Source organism: Leucopleurus acutus (assembly GCF_964270905.1).
Source record: "Leucopleurus acutus genome assembly, chromosome: 14".
Lineage (NCBI taxonomy): Eukaryota > Metazoa > Chordata > Mammalia > Artiodactyla > Delphinidae > Leucopleurus > Leucopleurus acutus.
Genome location: NC_139156.1, coordinates 59,553,781 through 59,574,698, shown reverse-complemented (window position 1 = coordinate 59,574,698; position 20,918 = coordinate 59,553,781). Strand labels below are relative to the sequence as shown.

The 20,918-nt window shown below is 37.7% G+C and overlaps 1 protein-coding gene across 3 annotated transcripts in view; it reads right to left on the bottom strand.

Annotated features, from left to right (window-relative positions):
- P4HA1 (prolyl 4-hydroxylase subunit alpha 1) overlaps positions 1-20,918 on the bottom strand; it is a 92,132-nt gene that overhangs the window by 11,257 nt on the left and 59,957 nt on the right. For all 3 annotated transcript variants that reach the window (XM_082855090.1, XM_082855089.1, XM_082855091.1), the window contains 2 exons: positions 6,981-7,080; positions 251-304 (listed from right to left, as the gene is read on the bottom strand). In XM_082855090.1, the coding sequence (XP_082711216.1) occupies positions 251-304; positions 6,981-7,080 (154 nt within the window). The remainder of the gene's footprint in view (positions 1-250; positions 305-6,980; positions 7,081-20,918) is intronic.

Here is a 20,918-nt window from a genome sequence, read left to right as displayed (position 1 = left end):
AGCACAAGCTCCAGAGGCGCAGGCTCAGTAGTTGTGGCTCACGGGCCTAGTTGCTCCGCGGCATGTGGGTTCCTCCCAGACCAGGGCTCAAACCCGTGTCCCCTGCATTAGCAGGCAGATTCTCAACCACTGTGCCACCAGGGAAGCCCAGCTATGAATTTTTAATACTAAAAGAACAGAATTAACATGTCATGCCTAAGCTTCAGTGGAACTCCTTCATTCGCCTTTTTTTTTTTTTTTTTTTACTTACCCGTGCAAAATCAAAATGGGGTTCATACTGTCCTCCAACTCCATAATTAGCTACCTGAAAGAGAGAAACAAAACATGAATGAAAGAACTATCAAGATTACTATTCAAAAAAACCTATGAGTCCCATTTTGGCCTCTTATATATCATGGTTAGGTACTTTTAAATAAATGAGAAGCAAAGCAGTTTTTAAATCAATAAAGAGTTCCTAAAAAACCAAGGATGAAAAACTAAGGACAGCTACTATATGCTATTTTAGAACCTTAGTTAATACGCTTTTCTTTAGCAAATGTTTCGGGGGACATGCTTTTCCTTAATATGTAAGAAACTAAAATCTGAATTTGAATTTTAGAATTAAAAATTTCTAGAATTAGAATTTCAATATTTTTATTATTAATTCTTACTAAACACTTTCCTTGGGAATTTAAATCAAGACTCAGGTTTTCCAAAGCCCAAAATGCTGGCAAACTCCCAATCTACTTTAATGAAATCCAGTTTCCTACATATTTTTTTTTCTCTACTTAGGTAAAAAAAGGAAGAAGTTAACACCAATTTAATTATTTCTGTTGGAAGGCCATGATAACTTCATTTGGATGTGACAATGCCCCAGCATGAAGCAGCAAAAGAAAGTAAGAGAAATATTTGGTCTGAGCTCAAGTTTCAGATTTTTTAGTTACAATGCAGTATATGTAACTTTGGATACAACCTCAGTTTTCTTATTTGTAAAATAAGGATAATGATACCTTCCTTAACTCCCTCCCTTCCATCCCAATATGACAAAATGCTAAGAAAATGAAAGGAGAATGTAATTTAAAGAGCATTATTGATGAAATGAAATGAGTGCATAATTAAAAGTGTTGCCCACAGCAAAGTCCAAGTCCTATGTAAATTGTTATTACTGTGGATATGTTACTTCATATGTTGTAGATGCCTTCGTTGGGTTGGATCAGACTATTAAGTTAGAAATATATCAAGTAGCCTGAAAGAGCCTGTGAAGGTTAGGCAGGTGAGAATAAATACAAATGAGGAAAGAAAAAGACACATCATAGTTTTTTTAATAACCAAACGAGTACCAAGGAAGTTGTAGATGACCATGGAGTAAATAACTTAATGTAAGCAAATTTAAATTCGGGAAGTCCTGTTTTGCACAGTTTCAAAATGCACAAATCTCAGATACCATGGTTTAGCTAACCCTGGACACCAGACCCCCAACAACACAGTGGACATTTCAGTTACCATGTTACATCATTAACTGTGAGTAACTGCATAAAGTGCAAACATTGCTACTAGCTCTTCAGTCCACAAATTACTATACAAATAACAGCTACATATCATGATCAATGACCAGTCATGTCACTTCTTTCAAAGTTTATCAGTGATTGGTCACTGCATATCTGTTATTCAGTTCATGCACAGACAGCAAAGCATGTAGTTATGCTGCCTCCTTATTTCCCAGTAAAAACCTACGTGATATTTTACAAAAACACAATTAGAAGAAGAAATTGGCCAACAAAGATACAGTACAGCAGAGAAATGGAAAGCATAATGCTGTAAGTGAAATTCAAATCAAATTTAAATGGACTTGGTTCCAGGACAAGATCGGGGAGTAGAAGGACCTGAGCTCACCTTTCCTCTCGTGAAAACACCAAAATCACAACTAATGGCTGAAAAACCATTAACAAAAAAGACTGGAACTTACCAAAAAAGATATGCTACTTCCAAAGAAGTCACAACAAGACAGTAGAAGGGATGCATTTGTGATACAAACAAATCCCGTAAGTGTTGAGTGGGTGACCCACAAACTGGAAAATATTTATATCACAGAGGTTCTCCCACAGGAGTGAAAGTTCTGAGCCCCACGTCAGGCTCCCCAGTCTGGGGGTCTGGCACTGAGAGGAGGAGCCCCCAGAGCATTTGGCTTTTAAGGCCAGCAGGGCTTGATCACAGGAACTCCCCAGTACTGGGGGAAACAGAAACTCCACTCTTGGAGGGCACACACAAGGTCTTGTGTGCATGGGAACCCAGGGGAAAAAGCAGTGACTTCATATGAGCCAGGGTCAGACCTACCTGCTGGACTTGGAGGATCTCCTTGGGAGGTGGGGGTGGCTGTGGCTCACTATGGGGACAAGGACACCGGTGGTGGAGACACTGGGGAGTACTCACTGGCGTGAGCTGCCCTAAAGGCTGCCACTTTGATGCCAAGACCTGGCCCCACCCAACAGCCCTTAGGCTCCAGTGCTGGGACGCCCCAGGCCAAAAAACCAACAGGACAGGAACACAGGCAGACAGGCTGCTTAAGTCTTCCTGAGCCCACAGCCGCCTCTAAATACATCCCTTGACACGGTCCTGCCCACCAGAGGGACAAGACCCAGCTCCACCCACCAGTGGGCAGGCACCAGTCCTTCTCACTAAGAAGCCTGCACAAGCCTCTTAGACCAGTCTCATCCACTAGGGGGCAGACACCAGAAGCAAGAGGAACTACAATCCTGCAGCCTGTGGGACCTCAAACACAGAAAGTTAGACAAAATGAGATGGCAGAGGACAATGTTCCAGATGAAGGAACAAGATAAAACCCCAGAAGAACTAAGTGAAGTGGAGACAGGCAATCTACCTGAAAAAGAATTCAGAGTAATAGTAAAGATGATCCGAGATCTCAGAAAAAGAATGGAGGCACAGACCGAGAAGATACAAGAGCTAGAAGATATAAAGAACAAACAAATAGAGATGAACAATACAATAACTGAAATGAAAACTACACCAGAAGGAATCAATAGCCAAATAAATGAGGCAGAAGAATGGGTAAGTGAGCTGGAAGACAGAATGGTGGAAATCACTGCTGTGGAAAGGAATAAAGAATGAAAAGAAATGAAGACAGTATAAAAGACCTCTGGGACAACATTAAATGCACCAACGTTCACATTATAGGGGTCCCAGAAGGAGAAGAGAGAGAGAAAGGACCTTAGGAAATATTTGAGGAGATAGTAGGGGAAGACTTCCCTAATATGGGAAAGGAAACAGTCACCCAAGTCCAGGAAGCAGAGGGTCCCATACAGGATAAACCCAAGGAGGGGCATGCTGAGACACATATTAATCATACCAACAAATATTAAAAAGAAAATATTAAAAGCAACAAGGGGAAAGCAACAAGTAACATACAAAGGAATCCCCGTAAGGTTATCAGCTGATTTTTCAGCAGACACTCTTCAGGCCAGAAGGGAGTGGCACAATATATCTAAAGTGATGAAAAGGAAAGAACTACAGTCAAAAACACTCTACCCAGCAAGGCTCTTGTTCAGATTCAATGGAGAAATCACAAGATTTACAGATAAGCAAAAGCTAAAAAGAACTCAGCACCACCAGAACAGCTTTACAACAAATGCTAAAGGAACTTCTCTAGGAAGAAAACAAAGGGCCACAACTAGAAACAAGAAAATTACGAACGTATCACCTCACACTGGTCAGAATGGCCATCATCAAAAAGTCTACAAACAATAAATGCTAAAGAGGGTGTGTAGAAAAGGGAACCCTCCTATGCTGTTGGTGGGAATGTAAATTGGTGGTGCCACTATGGAGAACAGTATGGAGATTCCTTAAAAAACTAAAAATAGAGCTACCGTATGATCCAGCAATCCCACTCCTGGGCACTTAGGAAGCAACCTAAATGTCCATCAACAGAGGAATAGATAAAGAAGATGTGGTACATGTATCAGTGGAATTTTACTCAGCCATAAAAAAGGTATGAAATAATGCCACTTGCAGCAACATGGATGGACCTAGAGACTGTCATACTAAATGAAGTCAGAGAAAGACAAACAGCATATGATCACTGTACATGGAATCTAAAAATGATACAAATGAACTTATTTACAAAACAGAAACAGACTGGCAGACTTCAGAAACAAACTTATGGTTACCAAGGGGAAAGGTCGGGGGGAGGATAAATTAGGAACTTGGGATTAACATATACACACTACTATATATAAAATAGATAACTAATAAGGACATACTGTATAGCACAGGGAAATCTACTTGGTACTCTGTGATAACCTATATGGGGAAAGAATCTGAAAAAGAATAGATATACATATATGTATAACTAAATCACTTTGCTGTACACCTGAAACTAACACAACATTGTAAATCAACTATACTCCAATACTAAAAAAAACCCCTCATGCTGAGCCCCCCTCCTCCACCCCCCACCCCCCCACCCCCGCCAAAAAAGAAATCAGACTTAAATGCAGACACAGAAGAAAAGGCTGACAAGGAAAATGCTTCTAACTTTTGCTGTTTGAGAAACTCTAGATACGCAGTCAGAGGAATGTGGTGAAGGTAAACTTACTAACATAAGGAAAGTGATCATGATGAAAAGGATGAAGAAGGTGTCTTAGAGGAAGTGACTGGAAAAAAACCGACAATAAAAGATCCCTCAGAGATATTTAACAACACTGAAAGCACAAAGGATAAAATGTTGAAAGCTGATCCAAACTTAGAAGTATGACAATTTGCGAAGGAAGAGAAAAGATGCTCACTCTGTATCATAAGTTTCACAAATGAGATGAAGGAACATAAACTATTCTTGGTAAGTGTTTACAAAGAAATAAAATGGTGGGAGGGAGGGAGACACAAGAGGGAAGACATATGGGAACATATGTTTATGTATGACTGATTCACTTTGTTATAAAGCAGAAACTAACACACCATTGTAAAGCAATTATACCCCAATAAAGATGTTAAAAAAAAAGAAATAAAACACTGTAATCCTCAATATTTCTAATATTTTATAATACTGAGACAATTCAATAGAGAAGACTAGTTTTCAACAAATGATGCTGGGACGATTGGCTAACCACATGAAAAGAATGAAGTTGGACCTCTATCTTACACCATATATAAAAATTGACTCAAAATGGATCAAAGACCTGAATGTAAGAAAGAAAACCATAAAAATTGTAGGAAAAACCACAGGTGTAAATCTTTATGTCCTTGGATTAGGCAATGGTTTCTTAAACACCTTAAGCCAAAGCAACCAAAAAAAAAGACCTATCAGACTTCATAGAAATTAAAAATATTTTGCCAAAGGACACCATCAAGAAAGTGAAAGACACACCACAGAACGGGAGAAAATATTTGCAACCCATACACCTAATATGGGTCAAATATTCAGAACATATAAATAACACAACTCAACAATAAAAACAACCCAATAAAAAAATAGGCAAAGGATTTGAATAGGAATTTTTTCAAAGATATAAAAATGGCTGGGGCTTCCATGGTGGCACTGTGGTTGAGAGTCTGCCTGCCAATGCAGGGGACATGGGTTCAATCCCTGGTCCGGGAGGATCCCACATGCCATGTAGCAACTAAGCCCGTGCGCCACAACTACTAAGCCTGGCTCTAGAGCCCGTGAGCCACAACTGCTGAGCCCACGCTCTAGAGCCCACGAGCCACAACTACTGAGCTTGCGTGCTGCAACTACTGAAGCCCACGCGCCTAGAGCCCATGCTCCGCAACAAAAGAAGCCACCGCAATGAGAAGCCCATGCACCACAATGAAGAGTAGCCCCTGCTCTCTGCAACTAGAGAAAGCCTACATGTAGCAACGAAGACTGAACAGAACCAAAAATAAATAAAATAAATTTTTTAAAAAATGGCCAATAACTCATGAAAACATACTCAACATCATTAGCCATCAGGGAAACGCAAATAAGAACCATGATGAGATAGCACTTCAAACATACCAGAATGACCTTAATAAAAAAACTGGACAGGAACAAGTGTTGGCAAGGATGTGAAGAAAATGGAACCCTCATACATTGCCAATGGGATTGTAAAACGGTGCAGCCATTCTGGAAAAGTTTGGCAGTTCCTCAAATATTAAAGTTACCACATGACCCAGCAATTACATATGTAGGTTTATACCCAAGAGAAATTTAAATGACATTTGTATGAAAATTTGTAGACAAATAGCATTAGTCATAATAGCCAAGGAGTGGAAACAATCCAAAAGCCCTCCAACTGATAAATAAATAAAACGTGGTATATCCAAACAAGAGAATGTTAATATTATTCAGCCATGAAAAAGAATAAAGTGCTGATACATTCTACAACATGGATATACCTTAAAAACATTGTCAAATGAAATAAGCCAGATACACTAGGCCACATATTGTATTACTCCATTTATATGAAATATTTAGAATAGGCAAACTTACATAGAGAAGGTAGAGAAGCAGTTGCCAGGGGTACTAGGGAGGGGGAATGGAGAGTGACTACTTAACTGAGGTTTCTTTGGAGGTGATGAAAATAGTGTTGATGATTGTACAATCATGTGAATATTAAAACCAGGGTAAATTTTATGGTATGTGAATTATTTCTTACTAGAAAACAGAAAAAAATAATTTATTAAAAAAAAAAACTGCCATGGCCACCTGACAGGCCTAGGAATGAAAAAAAAAAATCACAGTGTACTTAATAAATACTAGTGTTACATATTTTTCATTTCCCTATACGTTTATACTCAACAGTAAGAGTTTTTAATGTCTTGACAAAAAATTTTAAAGGTCACAGAACAATTTTTCCTACTGATTATTAAGATCACTGTACATGGTTTCAGCTTATATATTCACTTTTACAGTCTCAAAGTATCATGCAAATTGAGTACTGCCTGTATAGTGACAGAAAAAAATCTCATCTGAAGCATCTTTTGAAGAAGTGTAGGATGTGATTACCTACCTGTAATTCCTCTGCTGTGGAGACATCTAGTCCTGTGAGATCTTGTATTCTCATATTAATTCGAGACACCACAGGGTTTTCATAGCCAGAGAGCCAGGCACTAAAAACAAGAAAACAATTATTAGTTTTACTGATAAAGTTTCAATACACGAAGACCAATAGCTGTCATTTAAAAAGCCCTAATATACAGGACATTAAGGCTTTATCTATAGGCATTTACTTCATTTGCTTCTTTGATATGATTTTTTTTTTTTTGGCCTCTCCCGTTGCAGAGCACAGGCTCCGGACGCGCAGGCTCAGCGGCCATGGCTCACGGGCCCAGCCGCTCCGTGGTATGTGGGATCTTCCCGGACCGGGACACGAACCCGCGTCCCCTGCATCAGCAGGTGGACTCTCAACCACTGCGCCACCAGGGAAGCCCTTTGATACGATTTTTACTAATGATGTTGTAATTTTTAAAAGATGTTACATTCTACAGTTAGAGGTTGGAAAGGGAAAAAAACTAATATCATTTATTACTGAGTTTTTATGAAAACAGATGGATTAATGTAAGAAGACTATATAGGACTATCTACACTGAGAATTTTTTTAATTCTGGAAAAATACATACATCAAAATGAAAACAACTGTTCCTTCTAGATAAGGTATAGGAACTGGCCAAGGTGAAGGTCATAGGGGTTTTAGCCTGATTTATATAATGCTAATGTTTTGTAAGAAAAATTCATGTATTACTTGCCTAAATAAAAAAGTTTTAAAAGGTACCCAACACACCCAGTAGGATAGCTATAACCAAAAAGGTGTTGGTGATGATGTGAAGAAATTAGAACCCTCATATATTGCTGGTAGGAATGTAAAATGGTGCAGCCACTTTGGAAAACACTTTGGCAGTTCCTCAAATTGCTAAACACAGAGTTACCATATGACCTAGCAATTCCACTCCTAGGTATATACCCAAGAGAAATTAAAATGTGTGGTCATACCAAAACTTGTACATAAGTATTCACAGTAGCATTATTAATAATGGCCAAAAAGTGGAAATAATACAAATGTCCATCAACTGATAGACAGATACATAAAATGTGATATATCCATAAGACAGATTATTGTGTCATGAAAAGGAAGTAATGATACATGCCACCACACGGATGAACCTTGAAACCATTATGTTAAGAAAGATAAGTCAGATACAAAAGGTCACACATTATGATTCCATTAATATGAAATGTCCAGAACAGGCAAATCAATACAGAAAGTAGATTAGTGGTTGCCACGAGAAGGCAGTATTAAGGAATGACTCTTAATGGGTACAGGATTTTCTTTTGGGGTGGTGAAAATGTTCTGGAATTAGATAATGGTGATGACTGCAAAGCTAAAAAAGACTAAAAACCACTGAACTGTATACTTTAAAGGGTAATTTTATGGTATGGGAACTATAGCTCAATAACATGGCACAGCAAAATTCAGCTCTCTCCTTTACATATGCTTTTTCCCAGTCTATTAGACTTTTTCTTTCTTCACTTCTCTCATCAAGCTTTGGTCCATCATTTCAACAGTATTCTTTTTTTTTGAGGGGGGGGGAGCCACGTCATGCAGCTTGCAGGATCTTCGTTCCCCAACCAGGGATCGAACCCGTGCGCCCTGCAGTGGAAGCGTGGAGTCCTAACCACTGGACCGCCGGAGAATTCCCTCAACAGCATCCTTGACTAAAAGCCTAAACTCACCTGTCTGGCAAAAAACACAAGCCTGATGAATTTCTTTTCTCCAAGCTTATACCTATAACACCAAATCGTATTGGAAAAAGTCATGAGATAGGGCAGATATGTTCCACTAAAAATTCATGAACACTGGGACCTCCTTGGTGGCACAGTGGTTAAGAATCCGCCTGCCAATGCAGGGGACATGGGTTCAAGCCCTGGTCCAGGAAGATCCCACATGCCGCAGAGCAACTAAGCCCTGTGCACCACAGCTACTGAGCCTGCGCTCTAGAGCCCGCGAACCACAACTACTGAACCTGCGGGCTCCAATTACTGAAGCCAGTGCTCCACAACAAGAGAAGCCACTGCAATGAGAAGCCCGCACACCACAACGAAGAGCAGCCCCCGCTCGAAGCAACAAAGAGAAAGCCCACGAGCGGCAACGAGACCCAACACAGCCAAAAACAACAAAACAAAACAAACAATCATGAACACTAACTCCAAATGGGCCTTACTCTCGCCTCTATTCTGAACCCCAACCCACCTCAGACTCCTTCACTCAGTGGATTACATATCTCCTATGTCATAGATAAAATAGAAACCATACAATCTTTTCCTTATACATAGTTCATTCTAGTTCATTCCAGTTCCAAGAGGAGATTTCTCTCCATTATCTAAGGCCAATCCTCTGCCTTAGATTCTATTATCTCCTGCCATTTTAGGAACCATAAATCATTGATGAGCCCTTCTCTCTCTCATATAATCAACATCTCTTCTCAATAATTCCTCCCACAGCTTTTAACAGGGCTTAAGACTTTCCCATTAAATAAATAAGCAAAAATTTTAAATTCTTTCCCTCAATTCTTTCTCTCTCCAGCCACCAATTTCTTTCTCCTCCATCTTCAAGTCAACCTTTTCACTAACTCCTCACTTCTCAATCCATTCCAATTTAGCTTTAGTCCCCATCACTCCATCAAAACTGCTCTTGCTAATATTTCACCCATAACCCTACTATGCTCCTAAATCTAACAAGATTTTCCCATTCTCATAGTATTTGCTCTTTTAGTAACATTTCAGAATGTTCATCCTTCTTGAAACTCTCCTCCTGACTCATTCATTCTCCAGGTATTCCTTTAGTCTCTCTGGATGTTCCATCCTGGTCTCCCTCACAGCCTCTCACACTGTATTTTGTCTTTCTCCCAGTGCCCCAGCAGCACTTATTCAACAATGTTTCTTCTTGTCCTAAGGCTAGTGCACATGCTCATCTCTACCCAGAGTATTCTTCTCCTTAACTTTGCAAATTTAAGGCTTTGGATTATCATTTTAGTTGTCTCTTCTTCAGAGAAGCCTTCCTTGTCTCCTCCCTGTGCCAGACCAGGTTTTTGTTTTGTTTTGTTTTTGGAACAGTAAGAGGAAAAAGTTTTTAACTAATCACATGAAATTGACATGACATGCTATTATAAGTAAAGGAAGATAAATAATACTGTTACAAAATTTACATTTCTCACATCCCTTTCAGAGGAAAATGCATTAGGATTCCTCTTGGTCTGATGGAATGATTTCCGTAAAATTGTTTTTTTTTTTCAATAGTAAATAACAGTATATTTTCTCAGACTGCTAAGAAGTGGTCAGAAAGGCAACTATAAAATCTATAATGAAAACAACTGACAGGATTAGGGCTGTTTCATGAAATATTAAGAACTATATCTCTTTTTTGGCTGTTAAATCAATGCACCTTTTCACTGGTAAAGCAATTGTTTGCTGTACCAGAGAAAAGGTGCACTGATTTAAAGAGCTTCTTCTTAAGTAATATACATTCAATTGTTCAAAACTGAAGTGAGTTTTCTTTCTAATGTTGCCCTCTTTTGGAGAACAAGCAAATATCTTTGTCTTTTGTATACAGTTAGGCAAATATTGTGAAATGCAGCTCTTGTGATCTAAATATTATTCCCTCACAATTAAACGGGGGCAATTAATTATTATTAGGAATAAGCCTTTGAAACACTTCCAGCTTTTAAAACAGCAAGGCTTCTGAATAATTTCTCAAAACTAGCTTTCCATTTTGGTGCATGACCTGATACCTGACACATTTGATCTGTATTTTAGTCATTTCTTCTAATATCTACACTTTGCCTTCAATAAGGGTTAGTGTTGTGGTTTCAAACAATTTTTACATATAATAGAGTAAGTTTTCATTTCACCGAACTGAGTTTTTCCACTCATGTACCTGTGAAAGGTAATTTGAGCACACACATATTTGCATACATATTTGTGTGTATACATATACATTTTTTAAAGTAAGTCGCTTTTACCATTAAAATAAAGCTAGACAACAGGGAAACTACGAGGAACAGTTTGTCTTCCTTAGAAATCCTTTTCTAGGCTGAGAAGGGCAAGTACAATTTGCTGAAGGATTTGATGAAGCTCTAGTCTTTTCATCATGTGTTAATCCCACACTGTCATGTCTTATCACCACAGCTACATACATGTCCACTTCCTCAGTAGCACTAGCCTCGAGGTGTAATGTCTATCATAAACAGGACATTGCTGACCAAGCACTCAATACTGTTTGCAATCATTCAGCAACTCATTCTCCACTTTGCCCAATATTGGTATCAAAGTAACATTGACAACTCACCAATATCTTCCTCTGTACACTGCCCAAAATAGATATACACGTTCATTCCAGCTTCTCCATTTCCTAACTGCTGGAACTACATCTTCAAAGAATGCTACTTTCATGCACCCAGCTGTGAATGCTGCCCGCCACGCCACGTAGCCCTGAAGTTATTTCAGTACCAAGGTCTTTTGGTCCAGAGACATTTGCCAGCACACATTATCTACCACAGCACGGACCATCTATTTTGCGTCATCCACTCCATTTCCCAGATGCTGTAGGGATCAGAATACCCCAACCCCATGGGAATCCTCTTCAGCCTGTTTCCCCAAAAGACTGAGGTCCTGGGACTTCCCTGGTGGTCCAGTGGGTAAGACTCCACACTCCCAATGCCGGGGGCCCAGGTTCGATCCCTGGTTGGGGAACTAGATCCCGCATGCATGCTGCAACTAAGAGTTTGCATGCCACAACTAAGAAGTCCACATGAAGCAACTAAGAGTCTGCATACTGCAACTAACAAGCGCGCATGCCGCAACTAAAGATCCCACATGCTGCAACTAAGACCCAGCAGAGCCAAAATAAATAAATAAATATTAAAAAATTTTGAGGTCCTGCTGGCACTCCTCTTCTTTCCAAGAGGAAAGAAGTATCTTTGTCTCTTTGTTAAGATACTCAATGTTTTCTTTGATGTAAAGAAATTGTTCTTCACAAAACTAATCAAGTGGTACCTTTAATATCTAATGGATCACGGTGACTTTGGTGGGCAGCTACTGGATACTACTATGAGAATCACCCTATATTGGGAGGTGGGAGAGTAGTGGCACCTGTGCCTGCAGAACGATCATGGGCGTCTCACAGCCCTCCGTTAATCTCAGGGTTGGCAACTACCTGCAACCTGAAGCACATCAGGGAGACGCTACCTCCATGCACCTGGAAGTGGAGAAGGCAGCCACCCCAATATGTTTTTATAGTACTACATATCCTTCCTTTGTGGCATTTATAACAATTGTACATTAATTTGTTATTTGATTAAGGTAAGACATCTTCATTCAACTACTAGTTCCAAATATGTATAAATTCTGCCTGGTTTTGCTCACCACTATATCCATAGTGCCTGGCACAGTAGATGCTCAATAAATATTTGCTGAATGAATGAATCCTGAAGATGTCTTAGAACTAATCCAAGATTTATTTTACTTTACCATAAGTATTTGTCTGATGATCTCATGCAAATTTATAGGGATTGGCCAAGTAGAATTCCTCTGTGTCACAGAAATAGGAAGGATCCAAGAATTTTATTGTTATAAAGGATGTAGCTGATAAACACACTAAGAACTTATTTCTTCCAATTCTGACCAAGTTCCTGGTAGAACTAATCTCGTATGTCAATGTACCTTTATTGCCTGGCAACAATTTCATAGATTTTTGAATTTTATAAGCAACCAACTACTGACTTGATTTTTATAGATAACTGCAACACAAAATTGGCAAGTGTTCTAATAAAGTTTCAAACTAAATACATCTTGATAAAATAACTTTTCCTATTTCATCCTGGAACCTATCACCCAAGAGAACCTGGTCTTCTGACATCTTCAACTTTCTTCTCTGCTACCACCAATTCTTAAGCATCTATTCTTACATTTTTCTCTTGTACTTTGGTAGAAGCATTGTCCTGCAGCCTTTCAGAGGCTAGAGCATCTGTCTATGCTTTTGAATCTACCTTTTCCATAGGCCTTACTCCAGCAGTTATTGCCTCCCTTTCTATCTTTAATCTTTTCCTTGCTTACTAACTCTTCAGACTGAAGTCTCCTGTTATCAAGAACACATTTACTTTTGCCATTTTAGCAAATTATCATTCCAATCTTTTACTTTTATAGTTTTAAAATTATGGAAGCAAGAAATGCTTGTTATATTCAACAAATGGTTCGGGGACACTGGATAACCATATGCAAAACAAAGAAGATGGACCCCTACCTCACACCATAATAAAAAAATTAACTCAGAAGGGATTAAAGACCTAAATATATAAGCTAACATTACAAAACTTTTAGAAAAAAAATTGGCATACGGTTTAGCTATGACCTCAAAAGTACAAGCAGCAACAACAATAAACAGGACATCATCAAAATAAAATGTTTGTGCCTCAAAAGACATGAATTTCAGAACAGCATTATTCATAATAGCCAAAAAAGTAGAAATAACCCAAATATCTATCAACAGATAAGACAGATACAAGGTGGCATATCCATACAAAAGAATGTTGTTCAGCCATACCTTGAAAACATGCCAAGTGAGAAGCCAGACACTAAAAGTCCGTGTAGTATATAAAAAATATCCAGAAGAGGCAAATCCATAAAGACAGAAAGCAGCTTAGTGGTTGCCCAGGGCTGGGGCAGGGAGAGGATTATGGATTGAGTGGTTATGGCTAAGGAGTATAATGAAAATGTTCTAAAATTAATTGTGGTGATGGATGCACAAGTCTCTGAATATACTAAAAACCACTGACTTGTACACTTCAAATGGGTGAATCAATAAAGCTATTTTTTAAAGAAATACTTATTATAAAAATTTCAAACAGGGTGCCACAGTGGTTAAGAATCCACCTTCCAATGCTGGGGACACGGGTTCAACCCCTGGTCGGAAAACTAAGATCCCACATGCCGTGGGGCAACTAAGCCAGCACACTCCAACTACTGAGCCTGCGCACCACAACTACAGAGAAGCCCGCGTGCCTCAAATACAGAACCCACGCTCTCTGGAGCCCACACACCACAACTAGAAAGCCCGTGCGCAACAACTATTGAGCCTGCATGCTCTGGTGCCCATGCACCACAACTAGAGAGAAACCCACACGCCACAACAAAGAGGCCCCGCGCTGCAACGAGAGACTCCATGTGCCGCAACTAAGACCCAACGCAGCCAAAAATAAAATTAAACAAAATTTTAAAATTTTCGAACAGTATAAAAGTGTATGAAGTTCCTTTCCTAGTCCCACTCCTCACAGGTAAACAGTATTAACAAATAGATATGTATCCTCTCAACAGTTTCCCCCGTGTATAAACAAACATACAGAGAGAATTAAAAAAAAAAAGAATCCACCCTTCAATCTTTCACCATAATATACACATACACTTTCTCCCCCTGAAAATACTTCTGACATCTTTCCTAGTCAATACACATAGCACTGCCTCATTTTTAAAAATTACTGTGGTTAAACAATACACAACATAAAATTAACCACTTTAACCATTTTTAAAAATATGGTAAAATACACATAAAATTAACCACTTTAACCATTTTTAAGTGTACAATTCAGTGGTGTTAAGTACACTCACAAGGTCACACAACCATCACCACTATCTATTTCCAAAACTTTTTCTTCATCCCAAACTGAAACTCTGTACCCATTAAACAATAATGTGCCATTTCCCTCTCCTTCCAGCCCCTGGTAACCTCTAATACACTTTTTGTCTGTATGAATTTGCCTATTCTAGGTACCCCCTGTAAGTAGAATCATACCATATTTGTCCTTTTGTACCTGGCTTATTTCACTTAGTATAATGTCCTCAAAGTTCATCCATGTCATATAGCATGTATCAGAATTTCATTCCTTTTTAAGGCTGAATATAGTCCATAATTTGTTTATACCACATTTTGTTTAACCATTCATCTATTAATGGATACGTGGGTTGCCTCCACCTGTTGACTACTGTGAATAATGCTGTTATGAACATGGGTGTACAAGTAATCTGTTTGAGTCCTTTCTTTCAATTTTTGGGGGTATATACCTAGAAGTGGAATTTCTGCATCATATCATAATACTATGTTTGACTTTGTGAGGAACTGCCAGCCTGTTTTCCACAGCAACTGTAACACTTTACATTTCCATTCCTCATTGTTTTTTAAACTACTGCTTTTCTTTTTAAAATAAAATACCTTTAATTTCAAAATGACCACGAAGGTCAGTCAATAAAGCACTGGTTAAATAACGTTGTTTCTAATTTTTCTCTAGTACAAACAATATTGTAACAGAAATTTCTGTATATCTTTGCATACTTATGGGAATATCTCTGTAGGACAAATTCCTAGATGTGGAACTGCTATTTGACTTTTACATTTTTTTTTCTTTTTTCCGGTATGCGGGCCTCTCACTGCTGTGGCCTCTCCCGCTGCGGAGCACAGGCTCCGGATGCGCAGGCCCAGCGGCCACGGCTCACAGGCCCCCAGCCGCTCCGCGGCATGTGGGATCCTCCCGGACCGGAGCACGAACCCGCGTTGCCCGCATCGGCAGGCGGACTCTCAACCACTGCGCCACCAGGGAAGCCCCGACTTTTACATTTTGATAAATGTCAAATTGCCCTCCAAAAAAGTTTCAGTGATTTATGCGTCTATCAACTGTTTATGAGAGTGCCCATTTCATAAAATCCTTGCCAGTATCAATCTTTTCAATCTTTGCCAATCTTAGAGGCAAAAATATTTTAATTTTTTAACTTTTTAAAAAAAGTTTTGATCTGCACTTCTTGTTATATCACAAATGATCTCAATAGAAGGTTTGAGGCTTAGCAGTTAAGCCTCAGATGAGAGAAAGTCATTGATAACTGCAGCTTAAATATAAACTTATCTTAACTGTGGTTCTGCCATAGTCATTAGAGAGGAAAATGAGTTCTACATAGGAAGTTATTTCACTTAATTTGACTTTTAAATGAAAACCTCTCCAAAATATACTAAGATTTTCCTAAGCTGGGGAACTCCATACGTTTAAAACATTTTATTCATCTAGATCCCACCCTTAAAGCATTACCGCTAATCTGTCTTCAACAACATTATTGTAGACCTACCGGGTAGTTGAAGAAATTAGCTCTGAGTTGTTTTAACACTGCTAAAAATTCAGTGGAGACAATGATACTGTAATATGTTAACTGTCTATTCTTTAGGATCTGGAAGTCTTACTCCTACATTAAATTAAGTAATCGGAAATCAACATTCTTTCTTCTAGTAGTCAGTGCTTTAACTGAGTTAGGATGTAAAGTTATAATATTTACTATAACAGGAAAAAAAATCATTTGAACAACATTCTTTATCTTTTGTAAAATTATAATTGAAAATGTCAACTAAGTTTTACAGTGTTTTTTCCACAAAACATAATTTAGTGCCAGAAAAAAAACAGAATTCTTTCTCCAGATAATTTTATATATGTGTCCTTTTTTTCCATTAATAACTAGATAACCCAAAATATATTTCTTTTGTTCTTAATGACAGGAACCTGAGAGCTATGTTGTACATGCAGAGTAACACTGCAATATGTTTTTTTCATTTCTAATGAATTTCTACTGTTAAAAAATCTTTATTATTCTTTTAATATATGCTTTTAAAAATATCACTGGAATGCTTTATTTAAATAAGGAGAAACATTCTCACACTGCATGACTATATTTCTAATACTAAGGAAGGCATGCTCAAGCAAACAGACAACACCATTTTGGAGGTTTTGAAGCTTGTTATAAAACCTCCAAAGGAAATATGATTAATATAATTTGAATGCCACTATGTGATTTTTTGCAAAGGCAAAAGATAATTCAGGGCCCAAAGTGCCAATTACAGAGGGCAAAACTTTCAGTAATTCTTCTCTAAGTGCTTAATAGTTAACAAAGAAAGGCTAATCATCCACACTGGGAATTTATCCAGTCCCTTTGGTTCTTAGTGGGACAATTATACAACACTATAGATCTATCCATTTCAGTTATCTCAATCTGAGAACCACTGTTCTACCCAATAGAAGGCAATGCTGTTGTTAAAAGTTATGCCAATTTGGACTTCCCTGGTGGCACAGTGGTTAAGAATCCACCTGCCAGGCTTCCCTGGTGGCGCAGTGGTTGAGTGTCCGCCTGCCGATGCAGGGGACACGGGTTCGTGCCCCGGTCCGGGAAGATCCCACATGCCGCAGAGCGGCTGGGCCCGTGAGCCATGGCCACCTGGCCTGCGTGTCCAGAGCCTGTGCTCTGCAACAGGAGAGGCCACAACAGTGAGAGGCCCGCGTACCACAAAAAAAAAAGAATCCACCTGCCAATGCAGGGGACGCGGGTTCCAGCCCTGGTCTGGGAAGATCCCACATGCCACTGAGCAACTAAGCCTGTGCACCACAACTAGTGAGCCTGTGCTCCAGAGCCCACAAGCCACAACTACTGAGCCCGCGTGTCACAATTACTGAAGCCCGCGCGCCTAGAGCCCATGCTCCACAACAAGAGAAGCCACCGCAATGAGAAGCCCGCACACCGCAACAAAAAGTAGACCCTGTTCACCACAACTAGAGAAAAGCCTGTGTGCAGCAACAAAGACCCTACACAGCCAAAAATAAATTTATTTTAAAAATTATTCATTAAAAAAAATTATGACACTTAAAAAAAAATCTGATTATCATTCAAAGCTATTTGCGGGGGGGTGGGATGGCAGTGGGATGAATTGGGAGATTGGGATTGACATCTATACACTAATATGTATAAAATAGATCACTAATAAGAACCTGCTGTATAAAAAGTAAAATTAAATTAAAAAAAACAAAGCTATTTGCATTGATCTCTATATTGTAAAAATATTAATATATTTTTACACTGTATTTGCTCCTTAACATGGGGTAAATTAAATCTTAAGCATAATAAAATATCATACTGTAGGAAATATGTACTTGAAAGTAAAAAAAATGAAATCACTTCCAAGAAGTGATTCTGATTCCACCAGAATCAAAGAAGCTTTTTCTATCACACTAAGTAGACTGTTTATTTGCATATCTCATTATTTATGTTGCTTTAACTGGACTTATAAGCTCAAATAACTAAACTGTCTTCTCAGAGCATATAACTGAATGTTTACCTCTCAAAAACTAAAATTCCATTTCTTTTAGTCAAAATTATTAGCTTCGCCATTAACAAGTCATAGTAAATGTTTTTTTTAAATATTGGAAAAGACAAAAAATGATTTGCCAGAAGTTCGCAGTCAATAAAGTAAACAAAAACTTTATGTTTTTAAACAGTAATGAATTTCCACACATACTTTGCCCAAGGAAAATTCTATTTGCTAGAACACTGGAACATATTTTTACTTCCACAGATGATGATGCAATCACTTAAGAAATTTCTCAAAATACAGATATTTGAAATTCCCTTCTGACCCTTTCAAAATACAGATGTTCCCAGAGTAAAAGGGATCACATTAACTGACATCAGTACACATAAAACTCTTTCTGCTATTTTGCGTTTGAGATGCCTTCTTCAGAGGCATAAAATATGAAGGAAACAGAAAACACTCATTTATTACACTTGTAAAATCTTCAAAATTCAGATTTACAGTGATGGGTAGAAAATGTCTTGACATAGCTATTAAATTTCCAAAACAGTAGAAACTTTTAATTTGTTAAAATATGAAATGTATTAGATATTTTATGGAGCAAATTCCTTCCTTAACAGTTAAGAGTTCTCTCTCAAAATATATATTTTATTTTTAAAAGGGCTGATGAACAATTTTCCTTAAGAGTAAAGATGAAAATCACTGTGCTGTGGAACTCTTCTTTTTACTATGTTGTTTTGAACACAAACACACACCCACACTGCATACTTTGCCAAGCCTGGGTGAATTTACTGTAGTGTTACTCAGTCTTCTAATGCTTCTAATGCTACTGGCTAAATATCTTCTGCTATTATAAATAATATGAAGCATGGTTGGGCCTTTCTCAAAAATCCAATAAAATTGCTTCTCAGAGCTATAAAATTATAATATTTAAAAAATAAGTTCAAAATATTTAGATGTATTTAGTTCCTAAGAGAGAAAAAATGTTTGTAGACCACCTTTCTGAGAGTAATTTATTTTGACTTGTTGGTAAAAGCCCAATGACTCTGTGGGCTGAATATTTTGTCAAAAGGTCTATTGTTTATATAGAAAATTTCCAAAAATGACTTCTAGAACATTAAGTTCATAAAATTTTGTTTTCAATGATTCCTAAAAACAGCAAAATCTGGAAAATTTAGATACTTACTAGGTTTATGACAGTAAAAATGCCTAGCATCATGTAATCTCTGATAAAATATACAATGGATTTAGTTATTTTATTAAAAATAGATAACGGCTTCATTTTTTTAGACATGAATAAGGTTCTGTAAAATGGAAAATTAGCTTATTCAAAACGAGGGTTAATTACTATGCACAGAAGCATTATAAACCATGGCTCAACATGTCTATCCAAATTAGTTACTGCAAATCCTTACCTTGTATTAGTGTTACTAAAATCAAAATCACATTATAGGAATGTGATTAGGGGCAAGGGGACAGGTAGTGGTATAGGGCAAACAGTTAGGAGACCAGAATATGTGTGTGGGGATGCTGGAGGTTAATATGTGAAGGACATAAAGCTTTGCCTAAAAACAGTAATTAAGAAAATGAAATCAATGCATTCTGTCTAGCCTTTATAGTACTTTTGCTATGACTCATAGCAACAATATTAACTTTTTTTGTTTGAGTGCCTAAGATAGTTGTTAAAATCTATGTACTCCTTTGCACAATTTTTAGTTGACAAATGAAATTTTTCATCGTAAGAGTTTCAAAGGATTTAATTCTGTCATACTGAAAACAGTGGTAATTTCTGAAAAATGATTACTTGTTTTATGTATCCAGTGGACTCTAAATACCATAATGATCTTATGCCCACCATCATCCACTTTAAAAAATATATATTAATGAAGCATTTTTTAAAAACTTGGAAATTTTACATTATTCTTTTCTTTTTTTCCTTGAACTTGCATTTTCATTCCATTTTTATATTAAAACAGTGATTCTCAACAGGGGTAGAGAGGTGGAGTTCCCAGGCATGGTGGTGGGAATTTTGCCTGCCAGGGTACATTTGGCAATGTCTGAAGACATTTTTGATTGTCACAACTGGGATGATGGGTGCTTCTGGCATCCAGTGGGCACTAGAGATGCTGCTAAACATCCTATGAGGCTCAGGTCAGTCAACAAACAACAATCATCTGATACAAAATGTCAATAGTGTTGAGGTTGAGAAGCCCTGCCCTAGAGTGATATATTTCTATGACCAAAAGTCTTTTATTCATCACATTATACTTCTCTACAAGAAAAATATTTATGTAAACTGATAAAAATATAAATTTCCTATAACATAAAGCCCTAAGTGTTAAAAAAAAAGGTCTCCTAGAATGGGTTATTACAATTATAATTAGTATACATTAAAGAACATGATTAAACAATCATCATCAAATATAAAAAGTGAAAATATATTAAAAGATTCCTAATTAATGGATAAAAGCTTATTCTGTTATTTTCAATTAGGTATTGTATCTGTGAATAAATATTGCTACAATGAGACGGAATTCAGCTCAATGATACTTCTATTTTCATTTTTATGAGAGCTGAGAAAACTTTATGTAAATAAGTAGATGGAAAAGGAGTTCTGCTGAAATAATGTCACTTATTTTGTAAGCTCCTATATGTTATATACACGAATAAGTTACATAGTGACCTTTTATTAAAAATTATTTCAGTGATCTATCAGCCAATAACTTAAGGAGATTCTCTTAAATATTGTTAAAAGCAAAGAATTTGAAACCAACTGACTTGCAGAGG